Source organism: Glycine soja, chromosome 14 (genome assembly GCF_004193775.1).
Source record: "Glycine soja cultivar W05 chromosome 14, ASM419377v2, whole genome shotgun sequence".
Classification (NCBI taxonomy): domain Eukaryota; kingdom Viridiplantae; phylum Streptophyta; class Magnoliopsida; order Fabales; family Fabaceae; genus Glycine; species Glycine soja.
In genome coordinates this window covers 6,167,690-6,180,295 of record NC_041015.1, presented here as the reverse complement: position 1 = coordinate 6,180,295, position 12,606 = coordinate 6,167,690, and the positions used below count along the sequence as shown (strand labels likewise).

Sequence of the window (12,606 nt, the reverse complement as noted above, 5' to 3'; positions counted from 1 at the left end):
ACGTTAATTCTACTATACTTAAACATGGTTACTTCCAATAAAGATTTTTTTTTTGTTTAGCAATAAACTTTTATAAATAAAATGGAACCAGAGGTACCAACAATTACATAATGCCGTGGAGTCATTGCAGGCAAAGAAAATAAAAAACAATGCATCCTCCATAAAATGGTTAGACATTATTTATGATCACCACAGCCATAATTAATGGCTAACCATTTGATGAGAGGAGGCTTCAAAGCCCTCCAAGAATTTCGATCTCTAGTAGAGGATATCTTTATTCTAAAAAAAAAGAAAGTGTTTGAAAGAAAAAATTCTATTAAAAGTAATAAATAAGTTTCTTTAATGAAAATTAATTATGATAATATTTGGCTACTTTGGTAAAAAAAGTTGCACATCTGAAAAACTGTCTATTGGGCCGGCCTTCCGTTCAGATTTCACTATCAGTCTTGCACACGAGAAAAGAGTTAACAAAAACAAGCCGAGACTGGGAATATTACTCAGAGCAATAAAGGAAATTTCTAACCAAAACATACTTTTCATTTGTTCTATTGGTGATGGTTTAATGGGTAGTTATCAAAATTTTCTTCCTTGAGAAATAGGATATGGTCAATGTGTTGTAAAAGCTTTAGAAACTACCCTTGCCATAAGGTATTAATTAATGAGAAAAGGACACGAGGAAAAATCAAAAGGATACCATTTTCTTCTAAGTGCAATAATGCAAAATGTCTCAATTATTGACTGGTATATCTCTGCTGCTATAAACTGTGTTCTTTTAACGTGTGGCGGCTCAAGATATATGTTGAGTTCAACAGCATACCCATGAGCACTTTTCTTCTTCCCTTTGTTGCTCCTGCCATGTGCTGTCTCTGAGTTCAACTCTACAGTTAAGAACTTAAGATGTCTAGTAACAATGCAACAGATTTGGAGATTCCAATTCCAAGCTGCTGTAAAGTTAAGGTACCATCAAATCTCTGTTTCGGTTATCATGAATGCCAATATCACTAACAAGTTTTAATTTCTAAGCAAAGGGTGTCTCTCAGTTATCAAATTCAGGACCAACATCTTAAATGGCCATCTGATAATCCTAAATTGTTTCCAGGAACTGTATTTTGGACAAAACTTAGACACAGTTACATAGGTACTTTTTGTGATATTCTTTGTTCAGAATTAGAGTTTCACTTCTTTAATCTATGTTGACCTTTAATAGAAATCTTTATTATACAAATTACCGAGGTGAAACTTCAAGATGGAAAAACAACAGCAAAACCCCCTATGATGCATGTAAGTTCTGTTCTTGAATTTCAAGACTGAAAATGACCAATAGAAAAAGAAAAATTCATAGCATTTTAGACAATTTGTATAGAACAGCAAAATTTTCATTACCTGATAATCTTGATTGTAGAAATACCATAGTGTTCAATTACTAACAATAATGTTAGATATATATTAGAAGTTGAATAAGTGCAGCCAAAATAGTTGATGAGTTAATTTCATTTGCTTAGAAAGAGCCATAAGAGATGAAATTTTGTAAAACATACATATACATCACGTTAATGTGATTATAATTAATTCATATTTTTATTTGCGCAGTATTAGTATAGATTATGAAAAATATTAGTTTTTCATTCTGTTTCCTTTTTTATTCTGTTATATCAGCAGAATATTCTTTGGTTTCTGTTTTACTAGATATAATAGTTTGTTATTTTGCTATCAGCCTTGACCAGTTGTATTGATAAGGGCAACTACTATAAATGCTCCCTTTTGTATTCAGTTTTAATTAAGGGTTGAATATATGAAATACACCATTCAGATTTTTAACTTTTCTCTCTAAGATGATATCCAGAGCCATTTGATCTAGTGGTAAACCCTAATTTTTTTTAACCCAGCTCTTTTTTTTTGTCTATGGCTACCTTGAATCTTTCCCCTTTCGCACCTCAATCTTTTCCCAACTCAATCGTTGAGAAACTTGATGACTCTAATTAAATACACTGGAAACAACAAATTGAACCTGTCATCAAATTACACAAACTTCAGCGATTTGTCGTTAACCTTTCAATTCCTCAGTGATATCTCACTGATGAAGATCGCGTCGCGAACAAAGTGAATCTCGAGTATGAGGCTTGGGAAGTCCAAGACCAAACGCTCCTCACATGGCTTCAATCAACATTGTCGAAGTCAGTTCTCTCTCAAGTCATTGGCTCGATTCACTCGTATCAAGTCTGGGATAAAATTCATGAGTACTTCCATATGCAGATGAAGGCGCGTGCTCGCCAACTTCGCACTAACCTTCGCTCCACCTTCCTTGACGGCAAGACGATGCGTGAGTTCTTATCGCATATCAAGAACATTGTTGACGAACTTACAGGCGTAGGCTATCCAGTACCTCATGAAGAACACGTCGATGCCATTCTTGAAGGCAGGATTATGCACCAGTGATCTCTATTATTGAAAGCAAGTTCGAGACTCCTCTTGTCGCTGAAGTTGAGGCTCTCCTTCTTGCACATGAATCTCGAGCCAACAGATTTTGTAAACAATCATTTGCTCCCTCTATCAATTACACTCAAGGGTACGTGCTCCCTAACTCAAATGATACTAGCACTCGCAATAATTCTAATGGTGGATATGGTCGCGGCGGTGGAGGTCGTGGCAACAATGGTCGTTGTCGTGGCGGCGGTAATGGGAGGGGCCATGGAAGACATTTTGCGAACTTCCAATGCCAAATTTGCTTGAAATATGGTCACACTGCCAACATTTGCTTTTATAAGGTGATTCAAATTATCATCCTCATGAGTCTCTTGTGCTCTATGATCCTAAGACTCTACAAGCAGTGCAGATTAGTCATTCTCAGTTCAACAACAGAACTTCCAACACTTGGGTGAATCCCAATTTGAAAAACTCCAATTAGGATATTAATGTCACCTCAGTTACTCCTAGTGCCATGCTTACTAGTGTCTCTTCTACAGGTGCTGCCCATTCTGCATGGATCCCTGACTCAGGTGCATCATTTCATGTCATCGATGAGCCTCAGAACATCCATCAGCTAGGTCACTTTGAGGGTCTGAACCAAATTTTCGTTGGAAACGATCAAGATTTGCATATTAATGGTTCTGGTTTTTCTTCTTTTCTATCTCCTATTAACTCAAATGTTTGTTTTAGACTAAACAACTTACTTCATCTCCCATCTATTACCAAAAATTTGTTAAGTGTGAGCAAATTTGCCAAGGACAATTATGTTTTCTTTGAATTTCACCCTTATCATTGTCTTGCCAAATCTTAGGGGACTCATGAAACTTTGCTTCAAGGTGTTGTTGGTGTTGATGGTCTATATTCCTTTCCTAACCTAAAGCTTCAAGAGCCATCTGTGTTGTTGTCCTCTGCAATTAAATCACCTTCAAGTTCTGCTGATTTGTCATCTAGCTCTAGGGTTGCTTTTAATTCTAGTGATGTAAAATAAAGTTTCAAATGTTTCTTTGACCCCTAGTTCTTACACTTTGTGGCATACTAGGCTTGGTCATCCTAATGCTCATGTTCTTAAACTTGTCCTTAATCATTGTAACATTGCTCTATTCAATACTCCCTTGGAATTAATTTTTATTGATTTGTGGGGACCCTCTCATATTACCTCACACTCTGGTTATACTTACTATGTTTTCTTTATTGATGTTTATTCTAAATTTACATGGATATATCCTTTGAAATCAAAATCTAAGACGCTTTTTGTTTTTCAACAATTCAAGACTATGGTGGAACTTCAACTAAACCACAAAATAAAAAATGTCCAATCTGACTGGGGGGGAGAATACAAGCCTTTCACTACCTTTTTGTCTAATCATGGCATCACTCATAGATTGATTTGCCCCCACACACACCATCAAAATGGTGTGGTTGAAAGAAAGCATAGACACATTGTTGAACTTGGTCTTACACTCCTTCATCATGCTTCTTTGCCTCTTGCCTTTTGGGACTTTGCTTTCATTATTGTAGTATATTTAATTAATAGACTACCTACTGCATCTTTAAATTTTAACATTCCTTTCACAGTCTTGTTTAACAAATCACCTGACTATAAATTTCTAAGAACTTTTGGGTGTGCTAGTTTCCCTTTCTTAAGACCTTACAATACCCACAAACTTGATTTCAGATCACAAGAATGTGTATTTCTAGGCTATTCATCTTCCCAAATATTTCATTTTTAATGAAATGAGATTTCCATATAGTGTTCTTTTCAAGCAAAGTCCTACTCAGGCTACCTCTTTCTCTCAATATTTTACTCTTACTCCTGACTTGTCTCCACCTTGTCATAACTCCCCTTTGACCTCTCCAACCCCTACACATCAGCTTTCTATTTTCTCTCCCATCTCTGTTGTTGTTTCGCTACAGTGACCTATTTTGTCCTCAAATAACAATCTCCATAATAATGAAACCAATCCTACATCTGTGTCACAACTTGAATCTGATTCCTCATCCCCTCGTGAATCTAGTGAACATGGTGAACCTGTTTCTAGAACTACCAATGCTCATCCTATGCAAACCAGGTCCAAATCAGGGATACATACTCCTCGAATTCATCATTCATTATTTTTGGCTCATAGTGAACCAAAAGGTGTTAAATAGGCTCTCGCTGATCCAAATTGGTTTTCTACCATGCAACTTGAATATGCTGCCTTACTAAAGAATCACACCTGGGATTTAGTTCCCTTGCCCTCTAATAGAAAGACAATAGGGTGTAAATGGGTTTTTCGGATCAAAGAAAATGCGGATAGGTCCATCAACAAGTACAAAGCTCGGCTAGTGGCCAAGGGCTTTCACCAAGTCCATGGTTTTGACTTTCATGAGACATTTTATCCTGTTGTTAAACCTATCACTATTAGGCTTATCATTACTCTTGCCCTTACTAATAATTGGAAGTTATTTCAGTTGGATGTAAATAATGCTTTCCTCAATGGCCTTTTAGATGAAACAGTTTACATGCTGCATCCTCCAGGATTTGAAGTTGAAGACAAATCTCTTGTTTGTAAGCTTAACAAGGCCCTTTATGAGCCGAAACAAGCACTAAGGCAGTGGTTTGACCGACTAAAAATTACTTTGATTCAGTTTGGATTTCAAGCTAGCAAATGTGATCCATCCTTGTTCATGTATAAGCATCAAGCTCACACTATTTTTCTTCTAGTATATGTGGATGATATTATCATCACCGACAACTCACCTTCTCTCATCCAGCAGATTACAACTCAACTTAATTATGCATTCTCTCTCAAACAGCTAGGTCAATTGGACTATTTCTTGGGTATTGAGATCAAGCATATACCTGATAGGTCTCTTCTCATGACTCAAAGCAAGTACATTAAAGACCTTTGAGACATGACTCACATGACTAAAGCTCATTCTATTTCTTCTCCTATGGCCTCTTCTTGCAAATTGTCTAAAACTGGTGGTGATTTATTTCAGGATCCTACTCTTTATAGATCTATAGTTAGTGCTTTACAGTATGTTACTCTAACAAGACCAAAAATTGCCTTTGTTGTTAATAAAGTTTGCCAATTCATGGAAAATCCCTTAGACATTCATTGGGGGGCAGTCAAGAGAATCCTAAGGTATCTTAAGGGCACCCTCTCCCATGGCCTTCTCATGAAACCTGTTGTTGTTGGGAAACCTTTATCAATTACAGCCATGTGCGATGCTGATTGGGCTTTTGATGTTGATGACAGAAGATCAACCTCTGGCTCTGCTATTTTCTTTGGTCCTAATTTGATCTCTTAGTGGTCAAGAAAACAACAAGTTACAGCCAGATCCAACACTGAGGTTGAATATCGCAGTATAGCTCAAACCTTAGCTGAGTTAACTTGGGTTCAAGCTCTATTACAGGAACTCCAGGTTCCCTTCTCTACTCCAATACTGCTCTGTGACAATTAGAGTGCAGTAGCTATTGCTCACAATCATGTTTTTCACAGTAAAACTAAACATATGGAGATTGATGTCTTCTTTGTTAGAGAAAGGGTCATGTCCAAACAGCTTCTCATTTATCATATTCCAGTCTTGGATCAATGGGTTGATATACTGACCAAGCCTCTCTCCCCAACTAGATTTGAGTTGCTAAGAGGCAAACTTAATGTCCAAGATTTCTCTAGCAACCCTCCACCTTGAGTTTGAGGGGGGGGGGGGTATTAGGATAGATTATGAAAATATCAATTTTTCATTTTGTTTCCTTTTTCATTGTTACAACAGCAGAATATTCTTTGATTTCTGTTTTACTAAATATAATAGTTTGTTATTTTTCTATTAGCCTTGGCCAGTTGTATTGATACGGGCAGCTACTATAAATGCTCCTTTTTGTATTCAATTTTAATTAAGGGTTGAATATATGAAATACACCATTCAAATTTTTAACTTTTCTCTCTAAGACGCAGGTACATCGTTCAATATGCTTGGAGCTTCATAGACTCATTGATAGAATTTTGCATGTAATTTTAGCCATCGAATCTGCTCGACCAAATTGTATGCTAGCGGTGCAGGCATTGTGCTCATTAAATTTCACTTTGGCTGAAGCCAAGTCAATTATCAAACATTGTTCCAAGTGCAGTAAACTCTACCTGGTACACTTTTGAACTTGAAACCTTGACTCTGATATTGAGAGATCAATTGTAACTTAATTTGATATATAAATTGCCTGCTATAATCTTTGACTACTTCATAATTATTATTGTCCATCTTAGTTGCACCATGTGAAAGTTAGGTAATTCTGTTAGGTTAGTTAAGATGATTAGTTGTAACTAACTAAAGCATTCTTCATGTACAAATATATACTGCAGCTATTATGTAATAAACACACTTTTGGGATGCATTCTTGATCTTCCAATACTGAGCCTTATGCCATTTCTGCGTAAATAAAATACCTGCATTATGTTTTCGATAGCTTCTTCTTTCATACAGTTTTACACTATCTTCAACATGGTATCAGAGCTCTTCTAACGAAGAGCTCTGCTGCGCACTCACCAACTCTTTTCTTCCTCCAAACGCTTCCATCATGAACGAAGAAACATTCAACAATATCGAAAGTTACTTGTACCTTCATCCAAGCGAAAACCCATCCACTGCACTCGTCTCCCCGGTACTGGATTCAACCAACTACCGTTCATGGAGTCGTTCCATGATTACTGCACTAAGCGCCAAAAACAAGATAGAGTTCGTAGACGGAAGCGCGCTGGAACCACTGAAAACAGATAGGACGTACGGAGCTTGGCACCGGTGCAACAATATGGTGGTATCTTGGATAGTTCACTCTGTTGCTACTTCCATAAGGCAAAGCATACTCTGGATGGACAAAGCTGAAGACATTTAGAGAGATCTGAAGTCGAGATATTCGCAAGGAGACCTCTTGAGAATCTCTGATCTCCAGCAAGAAGCATCGACATTAAGGCAAGGAGCTCTCTCGGTGACGGAATACTTCACTCGGCTGTGCGTGATTTGGGATGAAATAGAAAACTTCAGACCTGACCCAGTCTGTACCTGCAACATTAGGTGTTCTTGCTCCGCCTTTGCCATTATTGCACAAAGAAAGCTTGAAGACTGAGCTATGCAATTCTTGCGTGGCTTGAATGAACAATACACCAACATTCGGTCTCATGTGCTGCTCATGGACCCTATACCAGCCATATCGAAAATCTTCTCGTATGTGGCGCAACAAAAACGACAACTGCTAGGTAATTCCTCTCCTAACCTCAACTTTGAGCCTAAAGATATTTCCATTAATGCTACAAAAACCATCTGCGATCACTGTGGACGTATCGATCACACCGAAAATGTCTGTTACAAGAAGCATGGTATGCCTCTTAACCACGAAGCAAGAAACAAAAGCATGGGTGGAAGAAAAACATGTACTCACCGTGGTAAGACAGGCCACACCTTTGATGTGTGCTACCGAAAGCATGGATATCCGCTAGGGTATAAACCCTACAATGGAAGACCCACTGTGAATAACATGATGACAATGGATAGCAAACCCTTGGAAGATCAAAATCAGCATCATGAGTCCCAGGACCTCGTGCGATTCTCGCCTGAGCAGTACAAAGCCCTTCTCACTTTAATCCAGCAGTCATCAGCCGGAAACACGGCATCGGAGCAAACAAAATAGGTTGCCTCAATTTCGTCTTGCGCCATCGATAAACCTTCCAGCCTAGGTATGTTTCAACCTTTCACAAGCTCCTGGATACTAGATTCAGGAGCAACAGACCATGTAACTTGTTCCCTGAATAACCTTCATTCGTTTGAACGCATCAACCCAGTTACAGTAAAGCTCCCTAATGGTCATCATGTTCATGCTACTCACTCAGGCACTGTGCACCTCTCAAGAACCATAACCCTATTCAATGTTTTATACATACCCACGTTTACTTTCAATCTCATTTCTATTTCTAAGCTAGTATCTTCCACTAATTGTGCATTAATCTTCTCTTCCACCTCATGCATGCTACAGGATGCAAGCAATCGTATGAAGATTGGTATAGTTGAAGAGAGACATGGCCTTTATCACCTCATACCAGACCAGACAGACAAAGCCATTTGCTCGACTATTATTCACCCTAAATGCAATATTATCCCTATAGATCTTTGGCATTTTCGAATGGGCCATCTCTCAACAGAACGACTACAATGTATGAAACCTCATTACCCCATTCTGCAAAATGATAAAAACTTTGTATGTAATACGTGTCATTATGCGAAACACAAGAAACTTCCCTTTTTCTCTAGCATTTCACATGCATCTCATATTTTTGATTTACTTCACATGGATATATGGGGTCCTTGCTCAAAGCCATCTATGCACGATCACAAGTATTTCTTAACCATTGTCGATGATCATTCGAGATTCACATGGGTACATCTTATGCACACTAAGGCCGAAACCCGACACATCATCGTAAGCTTCATTGCTTCTATTGAAACACAATATAATAGAAAAATCAAAATGATAAGAAGTGACAATGGACCTGAGTTTCTCATGCCCAGCTTCTATGCCTCAAAAGGAATCATGCATCAAACCACATGTGTAGAAACGCCTGAACAAAATGGTATTGCAGAACGCAAACACCAGCATTTGCTCAATGTAACACGTGCACTCTTATTTCAGGCTAACTTACCACCTAACTTTTGGTGTTATGCGCTGTTACACGCTACATATTTAGTAAATTGCATACCCACTCCCTTCTTACATAACATATCTCCATATGAAAAGCTTCATAGACATTTACCAGAGATATCACACCTTCGCATCTTTGGTTGCTTATGTTATGCTAGCACGCTTAAAGCAAACCGAAAGAAACTAGACCCTAGGGCACACCCATGCATCTTCATTGGTTTCAAATCAAATACAAAAGGATATCTGGTCTATAACTTGCATTCGCATAGCATCATCACATCATGAAATGTTGTCTTTTATGAAGATCATTTTCCGCAAATCACTGAAACACAACACTCACACTTAGAATCCAGTACACCTCTCCCGGGATCCTTTTACAATAGTCAATATGACCCAACTATAGAAACTACACAACCACAGCCCACGATACAAGAACCCGCAGATCACACTTCCTTACAACCCACTTCAACGAATGAACTTGCTTCCTCACAACGAACCAAACATGAACCCAGACGTTCAACACGAACCAAACACGCACCAACCTACTTACAAGATTACCACCATGATCTCTCTTCACACAATACTGATGCTTCAACGAGTTCTCGGTATCCTCTAAGCTCGGTTCTTTCTTACTCACGACTGTCACCCACACACAAACACTTTGTCATGTCAATCTCATCCACAGTAGAGCCTTCCTCCTATGCCGAAGCTTCTCAGCATGACTGCTGGATTAAGGCGATGAATGCTGAACTACAAGCTCTGCAATCCAACGACACCTGGAGACTTACTCCTCTTCCTCCTCATAAGACCGCAATTGGGTGCAGATGGATATATAAGATCAAACATCGAGTAGATGGTTCCATAGAAAGGTACAAGGCACGTCTAGTAGCAAAAGGCTACACACAAATGGAGGGGCTCGACTATCTTGATACATTCTTTCCAGTAGCAAAGCTAACCACGGTTCGTCTCCTCCTTGCCCTGGCTGCCCTTAACCAGTGGCATTTAAGGCAATTGGATGTTAATAACGCCTTCCTTCATGGCGAGTTAGATGAAGAAGTTTATATGCAGGTCCCACCTGGATTATCGGTTCCGAACTCGCAAATGGTATGTCGATTGCAGCGTTCACTCTATGGACTCAAACAAGCGAGCCGTCAATGGTTCACGAAGTTATCGGGTCTTCTAACATCTCATGGTTTTAAGCAGTCCCATTCAGACCATTCCCTTTTTCTACGTTTCACTGGCTCTATTACCACAATACTCCTAGTATATGTGGAAGATATTATTTTAACTGGAAACAGCGACTCTGAAATACAAGATGTAATCATACTTCTTGATCAAGCATTCAAGATCAAAGACCTCGGGAATTTGAAATACTTCCTTGGTCTAGAAATCGCACGTTCTTCTTCAGGCATCCATTTATGTAAAAGGAAGTATGCTTTGGACATATTATCCGATTCGGGAATGCTTGGTTGTCGACCAAATGCAACTCCAATGGATTACTCCACCAAGCTACAAGCTGCAACAGGCACCCCATTATCAGCAGAAGCTTCTTCTTCCTACCGAAGGCTCGTCGGCAGACTCATATACCTCACCAATACTCGTCCTGACATCATGTACGCCGTGCAACAGCTTAGCTAGTATATGTCTAGCCCCACAAGTGCTCATCTTCAAGCTGCTTATCGGGTACTTCGATATCTCAAGGGAACGCCAGGCTCATGCATCTTCCTCTTCGCCACCGGAACTCCTCAGCTCCGAGCCTTTAGTGACTCGGACTGGGCAGGTTGTCAAGATTCCAGGAAATCCACCACCGGTTTCGTGGTATACTTAGGTTCATCTCTCATTTCATGGCAATCCAAAAAGCAGTCGACAGTTTCGCGCAGCTCTTCGGAGGCTGAGTATCGAGCCTTAGCTTCAACCACCTGTGAACTACAGTGGTTGACTTACCTTCTTCAAGACTTCCGACTCAACTTCACTAAACCAGCTACCATCTATTGTGATAATCAATCAGCAATACAGATTGCCACTAATCCCGTCTTCCATGAACGCACAAAGCACATCGAGATAGACTGCCATATAGTCCGTCAGAAAGTCACCATGTGCCTCCTTAAACTACTCCCAGTCTCGTCTTCCTTGCAGCTCGTGGATATCTTCACAAAAGCTTTGCCTCCTATTGTTTTTCAAAACCTTTGTAACAAGCTGGGAATGATGAATATCCATTCCCAGCTTGAGGGGGGGGGGGATCTTAGCTGCACCATGTGAAAGTTAGGTAATTCTGTTAGGTTAGTTAAGATGATTAGTTGTAACTAACTAAAGCATTCTTCATGTACAGATATATACTGCAGCTATTACGTAATAAACACACTTTTGGGATGCATTCTTGATCTTCCAATACTGAGCCTTGTGCCATTTTTGCGTAAATAAAATACTTGCATTATGTTTTCGATAGCTTCTTCTTTCATACAGTTTTACACTATCTTCAACAGTCCATACTAGGGAATGTTGTTTTGAAATAACTGAATTAATTTGCAAACTGGTTAGGCAATCACATCGCACAAGATACTTTCAAGATGTCAAAAAGTAAGAAATGCTTTTGAGTTGTATCTGGTTCAGATTCAAAATGCGGTTCCGATACCATTGGCTGGCAAGGTTGGTTATAGTATTTAATTAGCTTTATACACCATTGGAATATGTTTATAGCTTTTTAGTTTTTTTTGTGCCATATATTCCACTTGCTGTTTGTATTTTCATGACTTTGTGATTTGTGCAACTTGGTAACACTATTTGAGACTTGGAATTGGCCTACAGATATCTGCAATACTACATGACCTTCGGGGTACAGAATTTTCCCTGGAATTTGCCGAAGACGAGGCTAGAAAAGTACTACTTTCACTGCTTGAGAAGAATTTTCCTGATTCAGCATCTGTACAAAAGGAAGAACTTGAAGCTATTCAAATTGCAACTTCTAGATTGGAGATCAAATCCCCGTTTTCTCTCTTAGTAGAGAAAGCAACTCTTAAGAAGCAACTTGAAGAAGTCAGTGAAGAAAACCTAAAGCAGAAGGAGCTTCTACAATACCTTTTGTATCTCTTGGTCAAACATGGGAAATCCAATTGTCAGTTTCAAAATGGAAGCCACTCCCCGAAACATGAATGTCATGACCAATCCTTAGAGCATGAGTTGGTTGTGGATGAATCAAGTCAATGACCAAACCAAAAGTTGGAGATTTATGATTGTTTAGTTCTTGAGGTTGTTTTGTTTGTACTAAATTACTCTCCAATATCCATAAAATGTGATTTTTTTGTCCTATTTTAGAAATCATTATCCCTCAATCCACTTAATCAAAGATTTATCTTACTCGTAATACATAAGGGCAGCTGATCTAATAGAATTTTACCCAAAGTAAACATCGAATACGAATTCTACTTCTAAATAAATTGTCCTCATAAAGATGTACATAGTCACTAAAATAT

General features: G+C 38.7%; 1 protein-coding gene across 8 annotated transcripts; it reads left to right on the top strand.

Moving 5' to 3' along the window:
• The first annotated feature begins 729 nt into the window (after window positions 1-729).
• Window positions 730-12,470, top strand: LOC114383155 (U-box domain-containing protein 5-like). Of its 8 annotated transcripts, none has more exons than XM_028342757.1 (6): window positions 737-957; window positions 1,029-1,138; window positions 1,208-1,281; window positions 6,408-6,593; window positions 11,675-11,782; window positions 11,942-12,470. In XM_028342757.1, exons 1-6 carry the CDS (start codon window positions 911-913, stop codon window positions 12,338-12,340), a joined length of 924 nt encoding a protein of 307 aa, XP_028198558.1. In that variant the 5' UTR covers window positions 737-910; the 3' UTR covers window positions 12,341-12,470. The 8 variants fall into 8 exon arrangements, with proteins under 8 accessions (XP_028198559.1, XP_028198563.1, XP_028198558.1 ...); XM_028342756.1 differs by having other exon boundaries at window positions 6,402-6,593; XM_028342761.1 differs by having other exon boundaries at window positions 743-957; window positions 1,100-1,138; window positions 6,402-6,593.
• Window positions 12,471-12,606: the final 136 nt, after the last annotated feature.

Excerpts from the sequence above, each read along its gene's own strand:
- LOC114383155 (XM_028342756.1), top strand. The coding sequence starts at position 911 with ATGCAACAGATTTGGAGATTCCAATTCCAAGCTGCTGTAAAGTTAAG. Across the intron at positions 1,139-1,207 it reads ACTTAGACACAGTTACATAG|AAATCTTTATTATACAAATT; the intron begins GTACTTTTTGTG and ends GACCTTTAATAG. Across the intron at positions 11,783-11,941 it reads CGATACCATTGGCTGGCAAG|ATATCTGCAATACTACATGA; the intron begins GTTGGTTATAGT and ends ATTGGCCTACAG.